The sequence below is a fragment of the Anopheles aquasalis genome, chromosome 2, assembly GCF_943734665.1.
Source record: "Anopheles aquasalis chromosome 2, idAnoAquaMG_Q_19, whole genome shotgun sequence".
In the NCBI taxonomy this organism is placed as follows: domain Eukaryota; kingdom Metazoa; phylum Arthropoda; class Insecta; order Diptera; family Culicidae; genus Anopheles; species Anopheles aquasalis.
The window spans coordinates 14,122,821-14,139,859 of NC_064877.1; the positions used below are offsets into that span (position 1 = coordinate 14,122,821).

The 17,039-nt window shown below is 49.8% G+C and overlaps 2 protein-coding genes across 2 annotated transcripts; both read right to left on the minus strand.

Annotated features, from left to right (window-relative positions):
- Window positions 1-32: 32 nt before the first annotated feature.
- LOC126572617 (disintegrin and metalloproteinase domain-containing protein 33-like) lies at window positions 33-7,708 on the minus strand. Its single transcript, XM_050232057.1, has 4 exons — window positions 6,891-7,708; window positions 2,513-2,840; window positions 2,231-2,447; window positions 33-2,145 (listed from the first exon to the last, which is right to left on the minus strand). Exons 1-4 carry the CDS (start codon window positions 7,165-7,167, stop codon window positions 229-231), a joined length of 2,739 nt encoding a protein of 912 aa, XP_050088014.1. The 5' UTR covers window positions 7,168-7,708; the 3' UTR covers window positions 33-228.
- Window positions 7,709-11,590: 3,882 nt separating this feature from the next.
- On the minus strand, window positions 11,591-16,781 carry LOC126572616 (disintegrin and metalloproteinase domain-containing protein 12-like). Its single transcript, XM_050232056.1, has 2 exons — window positions 16,115-16,781; window positions 11,591-15,003 (listed from the first exon to the last, which is right to left on the minus strand). The coding sequence occupies exons 1-2, from the start codon at window positions 16,326-16,328 to the stop codon at window positions 11,945-11,947; spliced, it is 3,273 nt and encodes a 1,090-aa protein (XP_050088013.1). The 5' UTR covers window positions 16,329-16,781; the 3' UTR covers window positions 11,591-11,944.
- Window positions 16,782-17,039: the final 258 nt, after the last annotated feature.

Sequence of the window (17,039 nt, forward strand, 5' to 3'; positions counted from 1 at the left end):
GAACACTCGCAAAGTTATGATAAAATTAGCCTACGACTAGGACTAGAAAAAATGGCATTTATTGTTCGTAAGGAGGGCTCGTAAGGAGGAACGTGAACGTGGCAGCAATCTGCAGCTTTCTTCGATTCTGCAAAGCTTTCTTCGATTCTTAAGTCTTAAGTTCTTAAGTCTCTTTCCCTTATTGTTCAGTTGATTTGAGCAGTGACGGACGGACACATCGGCAGACTTTCAATGCATCCGTGGTTGATGAATCCGCACTGGAGGTCCCCATTGTGCCGGAAGCTGTCGGTGGTTTAATTTTCCTGGAACCACGACCGGTCCCACCGTGGGACCTGTGGCCGTGCCCACCGTTGAGCTCACGACCGGATACTCGATAGTGAGCGGAGGACCTTTGGGACGTCCTTCCGGTCTCCTCACAACCGTAATTTTCCTTCCCGTTTCCGGAGCCAGCGGCGGGAGCGTCCTCAGTTGCTCGATCGGACGAAACTGTCGATCGTTGTTGATATCCTTGGTCGAGGAGTGAAAGCTTGGCAGTGATATGTTATGCTGATTGATCGCCACCCCCGCCGGTGGTCTCAACGAAACAGTCCTGGGACTTGAGCCACGCACTCGGTAAAACCGCCACGGTTGTGCCCAGGGTGGCATCCAACGTTTTGCGTCGCAGAATCCGGCCGCCATCGGTCGGTGGTACGGAATGCGCAGCCAAAGCATGATCAGTACGATCGCGACCACGCAGAGGAGCACAACGAGCGCCGTTACAGTAAGATAATGCCGTACCGGCGATATCAGCGCCGGTGGTCCACTGTCGATTGATCCTCCAACTCCGGCATGCTCGCAGAACGGAGGATCGTAACCGGGCGAGCAGTGACAGTTTCCGTTACTATTGCAAATGCCTCGTCCGTTGCAATCATGAGGGCAGCTCTTCCGATCCAGCTCGTCGATCCTTACGCATCGTTTCTGATAACACATTCGCTCGGGGCCACAAGGAGCTCCATCCGGTACGAATGCTGGCTGATGACCGTGTCCATCGTCCATCAGATCAACGTGCGCCGAGTAACAGTGAATGTATCGACGGGAATCATTATGCCTTCGAACGTCCTTTCGTCTTGCATCATGAAACAGCACAATATCCAGTTCCGGATCCGATCGCAAATGGTGACAAAAAAGAACACCACACAGTTCATCGCCCTCATGGCACTTGTGGTACCGCTCCTCCGGGTGTACTTCATAGCCACAGTTGCCATGCTTCGCGCCTTGCCGATTTAGCGCGTAACACTCTTCGCCAGCAGCACGGCCCGATGCTCCCCACAGGAATCGACACTGATCCGTGCGCGTTCGGCAGCGACCAGCGAGACAGTGTGCCTCACCATCGGCACACACCTCCGTATCGCGCTTGAACACATCTCGCGGGCAGTACTCCGACTCACCGGAACAGAACTCCGGTAGATCGCACTCACCCTCCGCTGGCCGGCAAACGGTGGTAGCCTCAAGCACCCGGCACGTTTCCATGTTACAACACTCTCCGGTGGCACATTGGGCCCCTGGGCGCAGCGTACAGGTCGTCGCATTGCAGCAATGGTTCTCACAAGCTTCCTCCAGTCCACAATCACACTCTTCACCGGGTTCAACGAACCCATTACCGCAGCTTGGGATCGCCAGGTACGTCGGACGGTTCGTGAGGCATGCCTGTAGTCCTCGCTCGAAGGCGGTGGCCAGTTGCAGAACGCTACAGTTACTCCAGTGTTTGAGCGGTGCCGATACCGAGCTGGACATGATGCACTTCGCGTCCGGACAGTGACACTTGGCGTAATCGTCGTGTTCCATCGCAAAACTGTGGCCCATTTCGTGAGCCACCGTACTCGCCAGCATCTCTACGCTGTCCGTGTGGACGAACACGATCGCACCGGAGCTCTGATCGGAGCACATGCCGGACACTTTCGCCTTTCCGATGACATTCCCATCGAATTGGATTGCCGTCAGTAGCTGAGCGTGATCGTGGCGATATTCGGGGAGTAGTTTCTGCTCGCGGTACTTCAGAAATCGATTCAATGTCACCTCGGAGCTGTTGGAAATCTCGATCAGATCCCGATCCTTCCACACGATTACGTTCGTCAGGGCGATAAAGATGTTGAGCGGATTGTACATCTGTTCTCGAGGGGAGATAGTACACCATTAATAGCATTCCCAGAAGGATTTGCGATGACGAAAGGCAACGTTTAGTCATACTTACCATGTTGATATGGTTCACGATACTTGTACAATAATCGTACACTTTCCACTCATCTTTATCGAACCTCTGGTAGAAAGCTCGGTCCACTACGAGTACCATTTCCACGAAGCGGCTATGCCGATTCGCCTGATAAGGACCCCTGATGATTGAACCCCCATGGTTACGTTTCGCTCGATGCCGTACCGTATCAACCCCATCGTGGCGTGTTTCCTGCAACCTGTAAAGCAAAGGAAAGGGTGAACAAATTGTGAACTGGAAACGGAATGGACCGAACTCACTAACCTTTCAATGAAATGCAGTCCTGCGGAAGCATCATACTCGATACGATACGAGGCATCATCGTGATGGATCGTGCCATTGATTCGATCATCACAACTGACCAGCTGCGACGTCGCTTCGTGAGGTAGGTTACGTGAGGCGTGACGATAGTGCTGACACCCTCCGTCGACAGCCGTTCGGATAAGATGGAGAACGGTAACCTTGTCGTTGAGATTGTAGGTCAGTGTGGCAGTGGCAGGTTCGTTCGATGGTATCAGCAGCGGATAAATCGGATTACGACCGTAAAAGTCCTGGCCAGCGCCGGAGGTAGTTCTTCGATCCGTTGCAAATGCTAGAACGAGAGGCCAGTACCGACGATTGAGTGATGTTTTTGGGAAAAAGTGGAAAAAATCGCAGCCAAATAATAGTTTTATAAAATCTAGCCAATTCTATTGGTAAAGGAAGAGATCAACATCATGACGGCGACTCGCGCACTAAATAATAAGGATGACGCTTTATGTAATGGATGTTCCACTTGATTGGTTGTTGCGTGCCACCCGGTGGCCTTGAATCGTTAGTCCACCTCCGCACTAAACCTCCTTGACGTCCTGACGCTTTCCTCTGCGAAGAATGAACCCAGAACCCGGCCAGAGAACAATAAAGTGCAAGCGAAGCCACCACACGTTCGAGAAGCAGAACGTGTTGACCAGATTCTTTGTTGTCTATCAGCTCATCCACATCGGAGACAGTTACCTCCTTCCTTCCCGGGGGGGTCTCCTCCTTCGTGACCGTACGTCGAGGATTTCATTTCGATTCGATTGTTCAAACATCGCCGAGCGTAGTGCAAACTCTGTTATTGCCGCGTACTATAATGTACTCTACGCGCTCGCTCGATGTGATGCTAATCCACAGAGATGGGAGACAGAGACTCAGTGCACATTCTGTGGATGGTGGTCAGGAGGTGGCATTTTGGTACGAACCATCTCCCCCATTCTCGACTAACTTGAAACCGGCTTCACTCTACGTTGAATAAGAGTCGGAGAGAAGGCGAAGCTCTAGGCGTCTCTAGTGTGCCATCGCATCGTCGCTGCATCGCGTGTTTGTCCCGTATCGCTATGGCAACGCGCTGTCCTGCCAGTGTGAGAGCGTTCCCGTACCACCACAAGACGTTGGCCACGGTAGCGAGTCAGCTGTTCGCAAAGACGCCAACCACCACCGTACCGAGTCTCGGCCCGAGGGATAATGGAGGCGTCTTCGCCATCGAGCGTAAACAAACCGATTCGCTCGCTCTCGATTCGGGGCGGACCACCTCCGCATCGCACTTCTAGTTCCCTTTTCGATGGGCTGCATCTGCTTGGGAGGCGAGGACGAGAGGAAAGTGCATTTATGAATGCAATTCCATTGATTGGTGGCAGGAGGATGCTTGGGACGGTTTCGGTGCGAATCTATGCTGATGAGATGGCCACATGGTCCGGAGTGGGATTTGCAGTGGGAACCAGAGCCGAGCACTAGAATAGTGGCCGCTTCCATCTTGCATCCACTAGAGTACGCCGTTTGCAATCAACGTAATGTTCGTTGAATCGTTACTAGCGTAATGACCACTCATTAGCATCTAGCTCGATTAAGAAGATGTTTAGCAGATAAGATGATATTAGATACAGCAACTGGATACATCTTAAGTGACTTTTTTTTTAACGTAAAGTAAAGTAACTTTAACTAATCGACTTATCGGTCGTATCAATCGCTCCTAAACTGAGGTCTATTTATAAAGAATCCAACAAGTAACTATTAAAAACTATTTTCGTTTGTAATGAAACATTCACTGTTCTAAATTGACTGGAAAAGTGAATTCAGAAAAGGATTGAAAAAGGATAGTTACATTTGCACAATATTGGTACTAGTAGCTTTTCGTGAGCAAGAACCCGCAAATTCATTGGCTGAATGGTTTGTTGAATCAATCCGTCTGGCATGGGTCTGGAACTCCGGTCCGTCGTCGCCACAAAGTGAATCATGCTTCGGTTCGTGCAAATAAAATGCAAAACGAACTCCCCTCACGACATGGAATTACACAGAGGCGGCCATACCCAGAGACCGAAAAATCCACCGAGACTCCGGAGACCAGACATCGGACACGCGCCCTGATCGGTTCGTACAGCGGAGCGTCCTTCGAGCCACCATGGACACCGACGACGAGCGCTGAGGATAATGAAACTTTGTCTGCTAAATATGCTTAATGTTGGTCAACTAAGAATAAACAAACCAAACTGTGGCCACCACCTTGCTTTCGGGGTACGATGGGCTTTGATTGCACTGGCCAGCCCCGCAATCCTGGGCTCTGGCTGCGTCAATGAGTGGTAATAGTCTGCATCTGAGCCGCTCACAGCTGGCCATTGTAAAGGTCGTTCAGAGGGGCTGCAGGGCTGCTTCTGGCCACTTTATTCGATTTCGAGACAATTTCGGGGGGCGACAGCACACGTAGCCACCAGTAGCACCAGATGCTAGCCTCCCCTTGGTTCGAAATTGGAAAATGTGTCAATGGCACAAGGGGCTGAGTTCTTTTCGGGATTGTCGCGAGAAAAGTTTTGGACTGTCTGGTGTTTCGCCCACAATCAAAGCAAGACACTGCAAGCAACATCTGAATGGCATCGGACTGGTAAGGATGCTACGAAATGATCGTTTACGTGGATACTTCTCAACCTAGATTTGCCGTCTGGTCCTGTTCCAGTTAGGTAGAGCGTACTAACCACCGCGATGGCCACCTGAATGGCGTCGGTGTCTATCGAATGAAGCGCCAGCACTACATGTTATGATGGATGCCCTTGCTGTCTCGTGGACTCGCTTGTGCTTGCTCTTGTCTGTTGGTAGTTAATTTTAGACACCGCTACTCAAGGGCCAATCCTGTTCTGACTGGCCGGCGCTCGGCTCTCCTTATTGAAATGCAAAATCATCTTCTAACGGACCGTCGTCGCTCGGGGTGCTCTTGGAGCATCGAGCGCTATTAGTCATCGGGCAATCCGACATTCAGGAAACGGAACGAAACAGGGCAGCTCGCACTATAATAAGCCGCTCGTGCTGTGCGGTCAACTGGGATGGGGTTGCAATTCGAAGAAAGCAATTCCGGATGTCGCGGGTGCGCGATGTGACCGGAAGTTCCGCTGTGCAGAATGGGAACAGTGAAACGTGCTGCTCGTGGCGGCGTTCCGCGTCGATCTGTCGATCTACGATTGGCGTGCCTCCGAGCGCTCCGACGTTGTTGTTGTTGTTGACTTTTGAGACAGAGGGAACAGGGAACAGTAGAAGCATTCTCGTTTCGAAATTCACTCTGCAACGCATAAAGCGTTCGCTGACTCAGGCCCGTTCCTCACCCGAACTGGCCTCAATTGACGAGTGTTGTTTTGTATCTCGAAGTTGATCTTTTGAGGAAGGAAAAAACGAACATAACAAACCGGGGAGGGTGATAACAAATATCGTTCATAAAGCAGCTGACAGCAAGAGGTGTAGCTGTACAATTATTAAGGAAGGTCTAAGGATAATTTAAGTAAAAAAGGACTAATTTTTGACGATTTGTTGGTGAAGAAAATATTCCACAATATTTTTTTATGGCGATATCATTTTAAACTACTATTTTTCAAAAACATTTGGTTGTAATTTGTGGAAGATTGGTTCAAATCAATTGGTACAGTCGATTTTATGCTACGAAGATAGTCTTGAGAACACGCTTCAAAGTAGCGAGATGCTTTGAGTCATGCATGACGCAAGGATTTTCAAAAAACAATTTTTTTTAAAGTTTTTGCTATTATTAAATTGATTAAAAAAAAACACAATACACTTGAAAGGCTCTGCATTCATGAGACAATTTAAACAATAAATGGGAGTTAAAAAAATACTCCTTAAGCGATAATACACTTTCCAGTTAAAACATATTTCTAGAAACCATCACAACCACACCATAACCGCTGATATGAATGTAGATTTAATTTTTATTTTTTTTCAATTTTAAATCAATATTTGTGGCCTTTGTCACGTTCCCCAATCGAGAAAATGGGACTGGAATGCATTCACTAATGATTCAGCGCCTCATTAAGACCGCCGTTCGAAAAAGGGATTGATAAGAAGCTTGTGCAGTAATTAATTTAAAAAAAAAGTATGGCCGATCCCTTTCTCCGAGCATATCAGCAACAACGTCAACGGTGACTCGAGAACAGAGAGGCCGGTCGGCCAATAAAGTCAAGCCACTGTGCCGTTGAACAGCTACAAAGAAACTAATCGGCTCTATCATAACCGGAAGCTAAGCAGCAACAACAACAACAGCACCAACACTGCAGTGAAAACATACGATTAAAAGAAACAACAAGATGATCATCTCGCCTCAATTCAACTCTCCATTGGCTACACTGCTTACTGTTTGGTGATAAGCGCGATCCATCATCCGGTGGTTCGGGAGCTGCTAAGCGATCCGGGCTCGGCCACTCCGGTGGCTGCAGCGGTGCATCAGTAGTAGCTAATCCATTGGACGGAGCGACGAACAGGGAGAGGAGTGCAATTACTAGCAGCAGTAACACTGCCACCGATAACCGATGGACCAAGACGGCCCAGGATGGTGCTCGATGTGGTGCCCTAGTGCCTTCCATAAAACCACCACACCAACCACGATCAAGGGACACTATCACAGTGGACATTCACTTAAATTTACACACATACACGCACGCACACACACAAACACTGTCACATTTAGTGCTAGTGCGTGCGGATGTGAAACTGTGTCGAGGTCACTGGTTTTCGGACGATCCGGACTCCGGCATCAACCATCGGTCTTATTCTGCCTGGCACACCGCACGTCGCTTCTACCAAAGGCACACGGGATTTTCGTATTGGCTACGTTCTCGTGCACGAAACCAAGACCTACATTACGGTGTCACGGCACAGGTTCGATGTTGACCGCGATTCTTTTAATAAATCGCCAAGATGCGCGTCGCGTCGCGCGCTCGTACACCTGAAACTATGATTTTGCGGTTTGGTCCGGTTCGTCCCGGGTTTCTCACGTGCTACAGGCGACCGCCTTTTCGGGGGACCACTCCGTACTCTCGCGAGTTTTATATTCGATAGGATCACGAGAAGCGAGCGTCTATCGTGGCGTACAGCTGCTGGTGGACTGTCGAAAGCAGCAATCGCGCTCACCAGGCTGGATATCGCTGGCAGCGCTGTACTGACGATACCGCACACGATGGCCAACTTACTTATATCCATCGGTTCTCGTTCTCGTTCTTTATGCTTTTGCCTCCGCCAGCGCGCTTCGGCATCGTCGGATTTGCTTCGGATCTACTACACAACGATGGTTCTTCGGTCGAACGGTCGGTTGGTCCGTCCGTGCGGTGAACAGGATGCTTTGTGTCCGCCAGTACGGGTGCAGCTGCAGCTCTGACTTCTCGGAACCTAGAAGGATGCGACCGGCGACATGTGCGTAAGATCAAACATACGGCGAACAGGGCATGTCGTGATGTCGCGACAAAGCATAGAAAGTCTTCTTCTCCACCAGACTCCTAACGCCCTCTTCTCAACGTGTGCGTGCATGTGTGTGAATGAACGATAAACACTCTCCCACCGAGCACTGATCTCTCTCAACCTCCTCCTTTCTTCACATTCCACCCCCTTTGGCCTTTGATACATGATTTTCGCAAACCGGCGAACCATGTTCGCACCCATCTGCTTGTCTAAGACAACCCATGCCTTCAGGGGGGCCACTGAGGCTGTTGGCGTGCGAACGACACAACCATACGCGACGTCAGGCCGCCGGATGCTGACTCCATTCCAGTGGCCGGGCCCTGTTCTGGGGTAACCACATCGCAACCCCGCTTAGGCCTTTATGGTCCTTTGGTCGATCGTAACACCAGCTGCCAGTTAAGGCCTTTGGCCACGCTGCCATCTAAGGGCATGCTGCACATGATACAGTGGGACCATGATCGATGCGGCATCGATGCTGTGCTCCAACATGATGCCACATGACGTGGTCGGTTTGGTGGTTTTTTATTTTAAATTTCTTACATGATATTTCAACTTTAAAAATTGTGTAGTTGGTGAATAAGAATTGATAACAAGCAGCCTGGTAACAGCGCGAATCGAATTGCTTTGGTTTAGTTTTTTTTTTCATAACCTTTCGCAAGATATGATTCAGAGATAATTTTTCCCTACCATTTGTGGCAGTTGACGAAGGGAGATTGGGTTTTTGAGCAGCAGTAGCTCGTTGCACATTTAGTTGGCATCACAATCTGCAATTGAAAAAAAAATCCCAGCGTAAAGGAAGCCTATCGAAGAGAAGGAGAAGCAAACGAAGGGGCTCGCTTACGAATCCATTAAATTACTTCGAACGAACGACTATGACGAATGCCTTAATTGACGTAAAACGAAGTATGGGGAGCTAGTGATAAATGACATATTACTAACTCGTTTGGATTCTTGCTTATTGAACAAAGAGAATAATGAAACGAAGGTACATCATTAAACTTGAGATTAAAATTACTTTTGCAATAAATAAAACAGCCATCTTAATACGCTAATTTAATGAGGGATATCTTTATTTTAATCTGATACTTTTATAATCATTATAATTTCAAAGACAATAATACAGCACATAGAGATAAACTTAATTGATGTTTCTCTAAAATAATAGCAAGATTTAAATCCAACTTTATTAAATTTTATGTTATAGGGTTGATTCTCGTCTTACACATTCTTCTATAAGCGGCTCCCAAAACTGTAGGTCTATCGCATATTAAATGAAATTTTCTTTTAGAAAGATTCCTGCATTTCAACAGCAAATGACCTGCAAAATTCTAGCGATTGCTAGCAACTGCAAAATAATGTTATTCGAAACTGTCGATCTCATAAAATATTTGTGGAAAAGAAATAAATAATTCATCAGAAATCCAACGAAGTGCTTTGCAGACAGTGCAGTAAATCTCCTCAAACAAGTCTCCCTCCAGCGAGTAACACTAGAAAACGACGATCCAGCTGCAAAACCATCGCAAATGAAGTGTTTTATGGGCTTTGCTTAATTTCAACCACCATTTTTCCAGAAAGAGGTGTCTGGCACAGCGCAAGACCCGAAGCAAGACAGAATAACGAGTACGTTACGTTCTTCGCTGCGCAGGAGTCAATAAACCTTTCCTGGCCCGGTTCTATCAAGAGCATAGCATAGCATAGCGCCAGTTCGTGCTATTTGCCGTCGCCACCCGACATCCACAAGTCTCAAAATGCAACGAGAGCAGGAAGTGCAGTGTAAAGATGCCATCCATCCAGCTAATCCAACCACACCTCCACGTCTGGGGTTCCGTGGCGACCGTGGCCCCACTGTCTGGGGTGGTTCGCGTGGATAGCAGGATCCGTGGCTGGGCACTGGGCCGGTTGTTGGCTTCCTAACCTTGACGGGCACACCGCTTAGTGTACGTCGCTAGCGTGTCTGGCAGTGCATCTTAGCGACGGTTCTTTGTTCGGTTTCCGGTCGGCGATTACATACCGAAAAAGCGAAGAAAAGCCGGTGAGGTGAGTATCCTTTTTTCGGGTCTCTGTCAGCAGTACGCGTTGGATAGGTCAGTGCCAGTGCCAGTTCTTTGTCCCAGTAGCGCATAAGCAGTGACAGCGCACCCGCTCGTCCAACAGGCTACTCCCGCTGATGGGGGAGCGGAAGCCATTCTGAAGGAAAGGATAAGCTTTTAACCTCGTGGCACCTCGTCCTTAAATTGATTCGTAAAGGGGTTCATACATTTCGCTGTTTCCAGTATGTCGTAAAGCAGTGAAAATTTGGCTTTATTACCGCAATTCGTCCTGGAACGGATCCATCAACCACGACCAGACACAATCCAACACAATGACATCTTGGTGGACGGTAAGGACAGGTTAATGAACTCACTCACTAAGACAGAGCTCAGTGAATCCTGTCGGCTACTGTTCGGAGTTAGCAGTGCCCGTCTTGTGAAGTTCTTCGATTGCATATGCATCAGGGCATTGACATCGTCCTTTTTACTGTAATTAGGTGAAGGTTCAGGGCAGCTTACAGCAGGGATTTTACGCTGTCGTATCTAGCGTATCTTACTATTCAGTTTATGTTTATCTTGACGTTTGACGTAGACTTTAATTAATTTTTAAAGTTTGTTTGTACAAATCGTTACAATTGTGATGCACTAGACGGTCGGCGAACATTTCTCATATTTATTCGTCGTGCTGCAGATAAGGCAGAGTCAAGAACTGTCATTCTTCTCTTAGTTAGAGGCAGTGAGGGACAATGGCGATTGTTTTAAATTCTTAGGAAAAAGATGACTCGCTGATGATATTGCACCACATGTTAATTACTCTCATCAGCCATTCATCGTAAAGCTACTACTTACCCGTTCGTACATAGAAGAGAAACAATTCATTGTCTTAACAGAAATCGTCAATCATTAAAAGCTTTTTTGTAGTAAGCAACTGCAGTTTTCATTACAATCGTGATTACTCATGGATATTATTTCGTGGAAAAAACGCAGCATAAATCGTCTAAAAAATGGCTTTTTCAAAAGGTGGTGGTGCAAAGGCACACCAGTAGTGGTAGTAAAATTCCCATAGGATTGGTGACAATGCAAGAAAAACATCCGGAATGTGGCGCCTCCATTAATTGGAATGAATGCTGATCCCAAACACAGAAAAGAACGGATTTTTTTGTTTCTTTTCCTGCATTAGAAGCGGATTGCCAACAAGAATCATAAAACTTATTTGTTTTCATAAATAACGATTTCATTAGAAAAATGATCTTTCCATCAAAAAGGATCGAGACACGAATCACGAAATTAATTTCTTCTAAAATTGTGGACACAAAATTGGAGAATAATTTGAAACATGTAATAAAACTTTCGGATTCGATTGCGAGACCAGAGGATCAGGATATTGTCGTTTGCGATTTTTCGAATGTTAAAAGGCGCCATTTCTGCAGTTAAAGATACTCCTTTTTTGAAGAACTCGATGAGTATAAACAGTATAAACAATCTTACCCACTTTAGTCACTCTCCATTGTCATCATAAAATCGCATTTAAAGCAAAAAAACCAAAAAACGCGAATGTTTAATGTGTAAAGACTAGAAATTCATGCTATATTTTTCATCCCCGCTACGACAGCATGCATGCGGCCACGGTGCGCTTCTAAACCTTACAGCTATAAATTGCATTTGCCCTAAAAAAACAGTCTAATAAGTACCGAAAGGCTACGCGGTGCAAATAATACGTTTGACCCTGAGGCAGCCCCTCTTTGAAATACTGCTTTGTACGGCCGTTTCCGGTGTATCTCCTATCCGTCAAACACTATCGCTGAGTATAACGAGGACGTAGGTTCACGCTTTCGAGGGGTGAAAAACACCCAGACTACACCATGGAGTAAGTTTCCGGGATGCGCAGCTATATGCCATCCCATGGCCTCCCCGCGCGGCAAGATCATCGTTTTGTGGCTATTTCGGCGAGATTCAGCTTTGCCTTCAGTGCAGCCACATTTGTGCCCATGACGGGGCGACTGGAAACTGCACCGGTCGGTACGGTCGGTAGTAATCGGTTTGCGTTCCCCGGACTAACAGCCACCCGGGGTGATGGTCGTGGTATTGCGATCGGTTTGGTTGGCAGTGGTCCCTTCTTGGGCCCGTCCTCCTCCGGAAGCCGTTCGATCGTATCGAAATCACCGAACGTTTGCTGGCGTGGCAACTTGGGCAGTTGCCGGGCACCGGTCGGTCGTTCGTCGCTCTTGGAGCGATTACTGTGGAAAGTGTTGATGCGATCCGTTTGCTTCAGTTGGTGGAGCACGGTCCCGTAGCCCGGTTGCTCGGTTGTTGGAGAGTTGGCCACATCGGGCGTACTGGAGTGTAGTTCCGCGGTGACAAATGGCCGCTCCGAGGATACGTTACTCTCGATACTGTACGATCGTTCCTGTAGCTTCATCCGGAATGCTTCGTGCGTATCGAGGACAGGTTGTTGGTGGAGGAATGGGGAGTTGATGCGCTTGTTTTCGATCGTGATCTTTCCGTTCTTGCTGATGTTGACGTTGATGAAGGATTGTGACGGGGTTTGAGGGTCAGTCGTCGGTGACGTCACGGTGGATGATGCTGCCACTAGCAGTAAGGCCGTCGCTGGTGGCGGTGGAGGTGGTGGAGGAGGTGGTGGTGGTGCCAATCGTCCAGCTTTCGTTGTCGGGAATAGGGGCGGCGCTGACAGACCAGTCGGGGATGCCGGCGGTACGATGTGACCATATTTGCGCTCTCGGAATCGCTTCAACGCGAGCCGTACCTGTGCCATCAGGAAGTTACGTGCGAGGACAAACACCAACACACTGACGATCAGCATTCCCCCGAGCGTACCGCCGATGATGAGCCCCTGGACAAGCGTCTCATGGGACACGGTTGGTGTCCTACCGATCGGTCCACTGTCGATCGAGCCACCAGCGCCCGGTTTATCACAGAATGGCGGTGCGAAGCCAGGATCACAATGACAGTGACCTTCACTATTGCACACCCCATGTCCACCACAACCACCCGGGCATTCCTCACCGATGTCCAGCTCCCTCAGTGCACTAATGGCGACGCAGCGCTGTCCATGACACATCTTGCCCTTACCACACTCGGCACCATCCGGCACCAACCCGGGATTACGCACATCCGGACCAAAATCGATGATCGCCGTATTGCAGGTAACATGCCGCTTGATGCCACGCGGTCCCCAAGAAGCGTACCGTGTGGTCGTCCTTTGGGCGTACGCTTCCTTCCCATACTCGAGCTTCTCGTTCTGGTGCGTACAGTGCAACAGTCCACACTGTACATCTTGCCCCGGGCACGCCACAGATCGATTCGCCAACAGCTCCGTACCACAGTTACCAAACACTGTTCCATTGGTGTTGGCCTGATAGCATTCGTCCGGCCCAGACTTGCCCGTTGGACCCCACAGCAGCTGACATTGGTGATCGCGTGAATTGCACTGTCCGCGGTAACAGTACGCCCGGCCACCGGCACACGGACTCGTATCCCGTACAAAAACATCGGCCGGACACAGTTCACTCTGCCCATCGCAATACTCGGCCAGATCACACTCACCGCCCGCTCGGCGACACTCGGTACCGGCCATTCGAGGTTGACAAGTGCCCAAATCGCAGCAAGCGCCAGTCGCACAGGTAGCGTTGCCACGCAACCGACACGTAGAAGGATCGCAGCACGTATTGTCACACCGATCGGGCCTTCCACAGTCACACTGTTCCCCCGGTTCCAACAATCCATTGCCACACTCTGCACGGACCAGCTGACGGATGGGTTTATTGCGGAGACAGGCACCGAGACCGTGCTCCAGGGATTCCTTTAGATCCGCCAAGCTACACTTACTCCAAACGCTCGGTACATCGCCGGAATCGAGCAGTTTCGGTGCCATGATGCATGGTCCCGGGCCGGGACAGGCTGCCTCCCCACCACACTCTTCTTCCGTGTCATGATCAATGTTAAAATTGTGACCCAGCTCGTGCGCGATCGTCGTCGCTAGTGGTGCTACGGTAAAGTGTTCCACCACCGCGATTCCACCGGAACCAGTTGAAGAACACATCGAACCGAGTTCCGCCTTACCGACCACGTTGTTTGGGAACCGAAAAGCCGTCAGTAGCTGTGCATTATCGTTCGGCATCGTGCGTAGTAGAGTATCACGCCGGTACGCCAGGAAGTTGGCGAGCGTTTGCTTGGAATCGCGCGTCAATTCGATGCGATCGCGTTGGTTCCAGACCTCCACACCGATCAGCACTATGTAGATGTTTAGTGGACGGTACAGTTCGTTGAGAACGTTCACCACGGAGAGGCAGTGACGGTGGATCCGTTGTTCGTTGGAGCTAAACTTCAGGAACGTACTGCGGTCCACAACCATGGCCAGTTCGACGAACAGAGACTCAGAGTTCTCCCGGTAGCCGGTACTGAAGGAGAACTTCTCTTTCCCCGTTGCCGTGGTCGATGGATGGCGTGGTGGAATGTTTTCCATATCCTCTAGTGCCGCAGGATGGGCACTGCGTCGTTGTCGGCGGTACAGCAGATGCGTTGCGTTGTTGTACTGGATGAGGTAGGTATCGTTCGTGGCGTAGATCACACCCTCGATCTTACCGTCGCAGGTGGAGAGAGCAACCCGGGAGCCGGGCATCTCAGGGACCGTGCCACCGTACTGACAGAGTTCCACGTTCTGATCGTCGTTTATCACGACATCGTCGCCTTCCGGCGATTGCCGTACGAGCTTGTAGCGCTGAGCGATGATGTTTTCGCTCAACCGTAGATCGAGCGTCATCGTGGCACCGTCCATGCCGTACCGGATGAGCAGACGATCACGGTGATGCTGGCGCCGCCGACCGATGGCAGGGTTGTCGGTGTCGCTCTCACTGCCGGAAGACGTCACTGCCACCGACGATGGCAGCTCGCGTTTCGTGCGATGACAGTGCATGGTCGGCCGTATCTCGCCCAACAGCTCGAAGTTATCATTCCCGTGCAAGCCTGCGGGGTGTGGAGAGAGAGAGAGCAGAGAACGACAAATGTCAGTTACCGAAAGCAAGCAGAAGGGGATCAAGGCGATTCTTTTTTGCGGAACTATCCAAAGTGGAGCTCTCTCAAAAGGGGCGACCGCGTCTGCAAACACAAACGGTTGAACGATTCGCGTAATTGCACCGGGTCAGTCGAGTCAAGTGGAGCCAGCAACAGGTCCGGCCATTAGGCTCCATCACGAGGCACGAGCCAACGCCAGCGAGGCACGGCGCGCCGGTGGCGTGAACCTCGACATTCATTTTACGCCCGATTGCCACATCCTGCCACCGAATGGGCCGAGGCCAATGTCGAGGCTCATCGCTCGGCCTCATACTACTCCCCGTCGCAAGAAAGCGAGTGTTCATCGCGGACATCAAACCACAAAACCGATGGAAGCGCGATCCGACGATGAAAGGGAACGAACGGAAGCAAAAATACGTGAGAATATGAATGAATCATACCGCGTGCTGCACATAATCCCCGCGCTACGATACTGGGGGAGGTGTGGCGGACAGGCAGAGCGAGAGAGAGAGAGAGAAAGAAAACCGGAATCTTTGGTGAATCATCGTAAGCCGTTGTGTGCCGCGCGTTTACACTTCCGACGACATTCCGCGCGAGGAGTTTTGTTTGCAGCAGCATGGCAAGCAGTGGACATTAACGCTTGTCTGTTACGGGGATCGTCTCGTGCTGCTCGGAGTTGCTCGGGAACACGATGGTTTTTTGCGATTCCCCAGATTCGCCAGATGATTCCGCTCCGTTCGTACGACCGATTGACACGATCTTGAAGATCATTTTTCAAGTTAGTTTGCGTTGATGAATCAGCAGCAGTCAGTGCGAGCTCTCCTCTCTTCATCTTAGAGTGAGATCATACCGAACGCAACGACTGCAAGATGTTAAATGGAACTTGCAATCAACCGAAACCCCCCGATCCACCTTTAGATAACCTTTATCAGCTACCAGATAACCTTAATCGGACAGCAGCAGGTGACGTATTTCATGACGAGATGTTTGTTGAAATGCAAGAGGGCCTCCGAAATAAAAAAAACACATAACCTAATTAACAGCAGTTCACGCTTCAACCTACCGTCGATCGTGCCGAGAGGATTGTCACCATTTCCGGCTTCCAGCGATCGAAGCTCGACCGTTCGTTGCGTGTTTATCACAGCCGTCACTACTATCACAGGTTGGTACGGGACGAGCAGCACCACTAACAACAGCGGCACCAGCTGCCTAACAGCCAGCAGGACACTCCTGGACGATCGTTGCATTGCTCGTTGTTTGTGGTGCGTTGTTTGCATAACAGCCAGCCAGCACCGCAGCCAGCTATCGGCGCATCAACGCGTGGTGTTTTTGCGGATGCGAGATACGGCCTCCGCCACGCGGTAAGGCACTACCGAAAACACTCTCGGATGGATCCAAAATCACGTACGCACTTTGGCCAGTGTTGGAATTCCGTTTTGCACGACGGCACGACAAGTTATGCGCCGAACGAATGAAGAACCAAGCTCGGTAACAAGTTGTCTAACGCTGTGTTTTTAGTGTTTGATTTTGATCTGGCGGAAGCGTTCAATTGGCAGGAAGCCACCGGAATGTCACGAAATTGCACTGCGATGTCCGCTAAGCGTATCACGATCGTGATCTTGAACTAGCGATGCCACAATAATTATCACAATAAACGCTCAAATTTGCTTTGCAACAGTGGCACGATCTTTCAATTTGTCAACACTTTCACGGTCACTTTGGAAGGATTTCGGAACCACCTTAGCACCACGCTGTCGCCATACCGCGAGATCTACTCCTTCGTCTTCGATGTTTCACAACTCCAAGCGCAACGCAAGGAGTCGACCAGCGAGTCGGACGGCCAGCGAGTGAATGCCGTCGCGTCGCTGTAAGATATGCGGAGTCGTAGCGAATGCAAAAAGACGGCAGCTTGGCGCTTGGCGATGCCTTGAGTTTATCATGGGCAGCAGCAGCACGTGCTCCGTGCCTCTCGCTATGCGATGAACTCG

Coding starts and splice junctions, on each gene's coding strand:
- LOC126572617 (XM_050232057.1), bottom strand. CDS start 7,167: ATGTCCACTGTGATAGTGTCCCTTGATCGTGGTTGGTGTGGTGGTTTT. Junction 2,448..2,512: donor GGACTGCATTTCATTGAAAG/GTTAGTGAGTTC, acceptor TTTGCTTTACAG/GTTGCAGGAAACACGCCACG. Junction 2,146..2,230: donor TCGTGAACCATATCAACATG/GTAAGTATGACT, acceptor CCTCGAGAACAG/ATGTACAATCCGCTCAACAT.
- LOC126572616 (XM_050232056.1), bottom strand. CDS start 16,328: ATGCAAACAACGCACCACAAACAACGAGCAATGCAACGATCGTCCAGG. Junction 15,004..16,114: donor TCCTCTCGGCACGATCGACG/GTAGGTTGAAGC, acceptor CACACCCCGCAG/GCTTGCACGGGAATGATAAC.